At 52.5% G+C, this 7,266-nt stretch overlaps 1 protein-coding gene across 1 annotated transcript in view; it reads left to right on the top strand.

The window, feature by feature from the left end:
- The window catches only part of grin2aa (glutamate receptor, ionotropic, N-methyl D-aspartate 2A, a), a gene marked incomplete at both ends in the record, with an annotated part of 75,280 nt that extends 69,430 nt beyond the window's left edge, over positions 1 to 5,850 (top strand). Inside the window, 2 exons of the mRNA XM_080523468.1 lie at positions 118 to 356; positions 3,874 to 5,850. Of these exons, the coding sequence (XP_080379594.1) occupies positions 118 to 356; positions 3,874 to 5,850 (2,216 nt within the window). The remainder of the gene's footprint in view (positions 1 to 117; positions 357 to 3,873) is intronic.
- Between the last annotated feature and the right edge of the window lie 1,416 nt (positions 5,851 to 7,266).

The raw sequence follows: 7,266 nt of genomic DNA, 5'->3' as shown, positions 1-7,266 counted from the left end.
CCCCCCCCCCTCCCCCCCTCCCCCATTGTCTCTATCTTCTACCTATTTTACCGCCTCTTTCACCCCTCTCCCTCTCCCTCTCCCTCTCTCCCTCTCCCTCTCCCTCCCCCTCCCCAGGTGAGATGGAGGAACTGGAGGCCCAGTGGCTGACGGGCATCTGCCACAACGAGAAGAACGAGGTGATGAGCAGCCAGCTGGACGTGGACAACATGGCGGGCGTCTTCTACATGCTGGCCACCGCCATGGGCCTGTCCCTCATCACCTTCATCTCCGAGCACCTCTTCTACTGGCGGCTGCGCTACTGCTTCACCGGCGTCTGCACCGGCACCCCCGGCCTGCTCTTCTCCATCAGCAGGGTAAGGGCCTCCGGAGGGCGCTAGACCAGTGAGGAGGGAGGGGGGGGGGGCAGTGTTGCCATGATTGGGCTACTTTTGGTCACATCGGACGGGTGGATTCGGCAGCTTTTTCGACTGGTCGGGCTGGAAATTGGCAATCCCGTCTGGCAACCCCGAGTGGGGGGGGTGAAGATGGGGGGAAGTTTGGGTCGAGAGCAGTGGAGGCTGGTGGAGGAGGAGGAGGAGGTGGATGTTGGATGAACAGGTTTGGACTGGGACGACTGGACCGGAACGACTGGAATGTGTGTTTGATAGCGTTCCTCGTTCCGTTCCATGCTTTACAATGAGCCCTCTGCGTCCGCCACGCCCACCTCCATCACCAGCCCCCCCTGGTGGCGAGAAGGGAATATACCGGGGTTATCACTGGTGGGCACCCCCCCCCCCACCATGGGAGAGAGATTGTGTCACACAGCAGCAGACCAGAGGAGGAGTAGGCCAAGAGAGGTATAGGAGAGGTGGATGAGAGAGAATGGGAGAGAGAGAATGATAGAGAGAGAGAGGTGAAAGTGTGGGTGGAGAGCAGTGGAGCCTGGTGGAGGAGGGACATTGAGTGAGAGAGAGAGAGAGAGAGAGAGAGAGAGAGAGAGAGAGAGAGAGAGAGAGAGCCCAGTTTTGTCTATTTTTGGGAGAACCGGTAAATGGTGTAATCACAACATGGGTGGCGCTCCACCCCGTCCCGCCATCGCTGGTAAAGGTCAGGGGTCAGGGGTCAGGGGTTTATACTCATCAGAGCGATGCTTTCCTGAACCCCTGCACTCACGCTCTGACACTGCAGCTCCTGAGGCCCGTTCCACTAAGCGAGATTATCTTCTAAGCCTCAATTAAAGTTCTAATCGGCGATAATGTTAGCTTGCGTTCGGTTCCATCAATGTGGCTCAAATAATTCGCTGCTTGGTTGAGCTCCTTCTGAGTCAGATATAATTAGCCTGGTCGCGAGCAGGCTAAAATACTGGCTAAAGTAATACGTGCGTCAAAAAAGGCTCACAGGCGGAAACTACATCCCGAACGACAGTTCCTCAAGTGTCTTTTAGGAAATATTAGTTCCCACTTCACACGAGATAGATAGATAGATTGGTTGACTGTGTGATAGATAGATAATTTGATATTTTGAAAGTGTGATCGATCGATAGATAGTTTGATTGTGTGATAGATAACTTGATATTTTGAAAGTGTGATAGATAGATCGATAGATCAATAAAGAAAAGAGTGTAAAAAAAAAAAGTCATTGTTTCAACTTGCATTGCTGTAATCACAGCGGTCTGGCTGGCGCAGTGGTTAAGGCAGCCAGCTAGAGTTCCAAAGGTTGCGTGTTCGAGACTTGAATAAGTGATTTATTTATTATTTTACATTTAACCGAAGATTTCATGCAAAGGCTTCAAACACCATTGTAATCGTGTCAGTTCTTGTAAATTAGCCTGCACCATAATTTTATAGCCTACATACTTTTTTAGATGAGATTTTAGATTAGATTCAGACAACGAAATGCAGTAAAAAGTGTGTCCGAAGAGGGATTTGAACCACCGATATAAAATGACGAATAAATACTATAGCAGCGGTCGATACCACTAGGCCAGCGGTTCCCAACCTATGGGCTGCGGCCCACTGGTGGTCCGCGAGACTACTGCAAGTGGGCCGCCAAATCCTGGGCAAAAAAAATGTTTTATTGACGTTTTTTTGTTACAAAAACGTTTTAATTTGAAAAAGATACAAAATCTTGGATTGAACAGCCTTGATCGTATTGTGTGTGGTGTGAGCCGATATTTCCATCCGAAAAGAAGAAGTCAGCTCGCTTCTTGATTGGCTACATTCCATCCCGGACTCGCGAACAGGGTTGCCAGATGGGATCGACATTTTCCACCCTAACCACAGTCTAAAACCGCTAATTCCACCAAAAAAACCCGAGCCCATCTGGCAACCCTAGTCGGGAGTCGGGAGTTGCCCACACACATAAGGATGTTTGGTCGTAAATATTGAACACATACAACATTTACGATCTTGGTATTTGATCACCTGCTATATAAAACATCGCCGCTCGGCTTTAATGGTTTAACCGCTATTTTGTATTTTTTTTTGCCACGCTCCCTCTAGTTTTTGGTCAAATTACGTCGTTGTTTTGAGCGCTCGTGCGCATTTCATGCGCGTGCACGCGAAAAAAGAATCGCGCGCGCTGCTGAGTGGGCCGCGAATACTGGACATATCTGTAAAGTGGGCCGTGAGTCCTAAAAGGTTGGGAACCGCTGCACTAGGCCATTGTGACGATATGACAGCTGGTAGCCTGCTGCGTATATCACCACAGTAGTAAATATTCATTTATTAAAATATGAACATATAACAATAACTGGGGCTAGTATGACCTACGCATTTAATCGGTCAGCAATTTCTTGCCAAACCATTTCCCTCGCCTTGTTAATTGCGGCAGTATTGCACTATTTTACATCTTATTTTTCCGTCTTCATAAAGATCAATAATTCGGAATGCTGCGCAAATGTAGGACCCCTGCAGAGTGGAGTATCTTCATTTCGACAGATCGACTCTTCGGGGCTCTTTATGTCTGCGTGCACGCGCCCATATCGAAGATTTGTAAGCCTGTCTTCTGTGAACACTGATGACACAAGCCTGATCCTCGTTCGAGGAATCACCTGAGGCTTGAATTCCAATCCCGAGTTGCCTGATTGCCTGATTTATTTCAATCGCCGATATACTAATCCACCTTTAGTGGAACGGCCCCCTGGTCTGTGCTGCCGAACAGTGGTGTTTAGGGCAGTTTGTTGTGTGTGTGTGTGTGTGTGTTTATGTGTGTGTTTAGGGCAGTTTGTTGTGTGTGTGTGTGTGTTTATGTATGTGTTTAGCGCACTGTGTTGTGTGTGTTTGTAGGGTAGTTTGTTCATTTTCATAATGTTTATGGAGGCAAACAACTACTGTGCACATCCGTAAAAAAATGAAACCTTAACTTAATATGAGCTAGATTTACTACAAAGAATATCTCTAATAAGCTAATGTAGCATTATTACTGTACAATGCTGAGTTGTTCCAATAAATGCTATATCAGTTGCTGAGTCAATACTGCTTCCATTCAATCTAATCTAATAAAACTTTACTGGTACTGAAATACATACAGGAATATATTGCCAAGAATGAATTACTTTTAAGACCATTTTAATCCTTCTCATACATTCTAATGTTGATAAATAGATTGTAATTATCTCTCTGACTCTCTCTTCTTGTCTCTCTTTTCTCTGTGCCCTATTTTTCATTCTCTCTCTTTCCATCTCCGCCTCTCCCCCTCCCTCTCTCACTCTCTCCCTCCCTCCTTCACTCCCTGGTATCTCTCTCCTTCCTCCCTCTCGCCCTTCCTCCCTCCCTCTCACCCTCTATCTCCCTCCATCATTCCCTCTCTCTCCTCCCTCCCGTCCTCCGTCCGTCCGTCTCTCCCTCCCTCCCTCCCTCCCTATCCCTCCCTCCCTCCCTCCCTCTGCAGGGGATCTGGAGTTGCATCCACGGCGTCCACATTGACATGAAGAAGAAGACCGACATGGACTTCAGCCCACAGGCCAACATGATGAAGCTCATCAAGTCGGCCAAGCAGATGACCAACATGTCGAACCTCAGCGCCTCGCGGATCAACTCCCCCAAGCGAGCCGCCGAGTTCATGCACTCCGCCGGCCCCATGATCATGGACATGATGGCGGAGAAGGGCAACTTCATCTACGCCGACAACCGTAGCTACGCCCCGAAAGAGGTCATCTACGGGGACACGGGAGACCTGCAGACCTACCTGGCCAACCGCCACAAGGACCACCTGAACAACTACATCTTCCAGGGGGGCCAGCACCCCCTGACCCTGAACGAGACCAACCCCAACAGCGTGGAGGTGGCGGTGAGCGCCGACTCGGCACAGGCCAGCAAGCCCCGGGGGATGTGGAAGAAGTCGGTGGACACGATGCGGCAAGGGCCCGGGCCGGCCTCCGTCCCGGACATGTTGACCCCCGACCCCCGCATGTCCATGAAGACGCAGCGCTACCTCCCGGAGGACGCCGCCCACTCCGACATCTCCGACTGCTCCAGCCGAGCCCCCTCCTACCTGGATAACCCAGATAATAATAAGCACCTGAAGCCCAAGGACAACTTAAAAAAAAGACAGTTGACGTCGAAATACCCTAGGGACTGCAGCGAATTGGAGCTGTCCTATTTAAAGACTAAGCAGGTCAGCGGAGCGAACCAACCGACAGGGAGGGGAGGGGAGAAGATCTACACCATCGACTCAGACAGGGAGATGAGCTTACACTCGGACCCCTCACACTACCGCGAAAGCCGCGGCCTCGCCGCAGACGACATGGACTACCCCGAGATGTACTCCGACCACAACGACAACTACAGGAAATGCGAACAGCCGATCATACACCTCAATTCCAGCCCCTTGCACCACACAGACACCGACCTCCTCCCGGACAGCGGCGGCTATTCCAAACACTACAGCCTCAAGGAGAAGAACCTGTCCCTGTCCCCCCACGAGTCCAACGACCGCTACAAACAGACGCACTGCCGCTCCTGCCTGTCCAAGGTGCCGTCCGGTTACCCCCAGGGAGGCGGAGGCGGCGGCGGCGGCGGAGGCGGTGGATCCGGCCACTACAACACCCCCACCGCCTCCTCCGCCGCTTCGGCCGCCTCCGCCGCATCGGCCGCCGCCGCCGCCGCCGCCTCGGCCGCCGCCGTGCGCTCCCCCTACAACAACCGCTGCGAGGCCTGCCTCCACACGGCCAACCTCTACGACATCAGCGAGGACCAGCTCCTCCAGGACGCCCTCGTCGACCCCGCGATGCACCAGGACGAGATGTTCGGCCACTACTGGCCGCAGACGGACGGCCCCCACGTCCAGAAGAGGAACCGCCTGAGGCTGAGCCGGCAGCACTCGTTCGACAACATCATGCTGGAGAAGCCCAAGGAGGCGGACCTGGGCCGGCCGGCCCGCAGCGTCAGCCTCAAGGACAAGGGCCGCTTCCTGGAGGACTCGCCCTACGCCAACCTCTTCAGCATCCGCCCCGACAAACTGTTCGGCTCCAAGTCCATGCTGTTCAACCACAACCTGGAGGAGAGCAAGCGGAGCAAGTCCCTGTACCCGGACCACGGCTCCGACAACCCCTTCATGACCACGTCATCGCTGAGGGACGACGCCAGACTCGTCCACGGACGCAGCTCCTCCGACATTTACAAACAGCTGGCCCCCGTCAAAGCGCGCAACGAGAACAATCTGCGCTCCTCTGCCAAGTCGTCCGCCGCCTCCTACTGTTCGCGGGACGGCCGGATAGCCAACGACATGTACATAACTGAGCATGTGATGCCTTCATACGCAGCCAATAAGACTAGCGCATACTCAGCTCCCCGCGTCCTAAACTCCGCCCAGTTCAGCAATAGACGGGTGTATAAGAAAATCCCTAGTCTGGAGTCAGACGTTTAATTAAGCCTCTGGTTTGTATCATAGTTTCAACTACAACTATTTATCCACTTAGGATGCCATAGCCACACTTCCTCCTCCTCCTCCTCCTCTCTCTCTCTCTCTCTCTGTCTCTCTCTCTCTCTCTCTCTGTATTTCTCGAACATCGTAATCCAAAATAAGTACCTGGGTACCCGCTTACGATGCCGTGCTACTCTCTTTACAGATCTCACTGTTCGTTCCATGTATTCATGAGTCGGCCAAATGGCGCTTTTCCACAGGGGGTTCCGGGAGGGGGGGGGGGGGGGGGGGAGGCGGCTCTGACAGCAGTGTCTCCAGGGGAGAGGGAGAGAGGAGGGCTTTATGGGTAATGTGTGATCGACACATCAACCAACAGAGAGGGAAAGCAGCAGGTGAGCAGAGGACGAGGAGGAGGAGGAGAGGGGGATATATTGATAAAAGACAGAGAGAGAGAGAGAGAGAGAGAGAGAGAGAGAGAGAGAGAGAGAGAGAGAGAGAGAGAGAGAGAGAGGGAGAGAGAGGGGCTGGCGGGGCTATCAGAGAGATCGGAATCGTAATCAGCCTCCCCCCTCGCTCCCTCCCCCTCTGTTTGTCTGTTGGTCTGTCAGTCTGTCTGTCTGTCTAGCCTACAGCATGAGAGTCCTTAAAAGGCCTGAGAGGCTTGAGCAGATGGAGCTGTTTGATGTCAGGGCCAGGTTGGGGGGTGGCTGGGAGCAGCTCTCCGAGCTAGCCGCTCCGCTTGCACCCGCCACAAACACAGCCACATGGAGGTCTGGCAGGGGGAGAGAGGAAGAAAGAGAGAGAGAGAGAGGGTGGGGGTGGGGGGTAGAGAGAGAGTGAGAGAGAGGGGGGCGGGGGAGAGAAGAGGGGGGGAAAAAAGTGAAGGTGACAGAGAGGGTATGAGGCAGGAGTCTTTCCAATCTGCTTGTCTTGGGCTAGAGCAGGGCTGGTTAGGGCTAACTAGCGTTAGGAAGGGCCGCACAGGGGCTTGGTTAGGCTAAGTAGATGATAGGATAACACATGTTAGGGCTGGGTAAGACTAGGTAGGGCTGGCTTGGTTTTGGTTAGGAACTGGGTTTTAGTTAGGAACAGATAGGGATAGGTAAGGCAGGTTGATAATGTGTGGGGTAGCTAAGGTAACACCTGATAAGGGTACAATCGATACTTTAGGCTTATAGAGAGCAGGGTAATACTAGATAGAGCTGGGAAGAGTTGTTAGATAGGAAGTGGATATACAGGGTAGGGTAGGGCAGGCCAGCTAAGGTTAAAGGTTAAGGGGCTGGGTAAGGTTGGTTAGGGTTGGTTAGGGGGGTTAAGGGTTAGATAGGCTATGGTTAGGGTTGGTTAGGGGGGTTAAAGTTCAGGTAGGGTTAGGGTTAGGGGTGGTTAGAAGTAGGGATGCACGATATGCATTTTTTC

This window comes from Nansenia antarctica (genome assembly GCF_963989245.1).
Source record: "Nansenia antarctica genome assembly, chromosome: 2".
NCBI classification, from domain to species: Eukaryota; Metazoa; Chordata; class Actinopteri; order Argentiniformes; family Microstomatidae; genus Nansenia; species Nansenia antarctica.
Note: the sequence above shows the minus strand (reverse complement) of the source record. Positions and strands in the feature narration are given on the sequence as shown.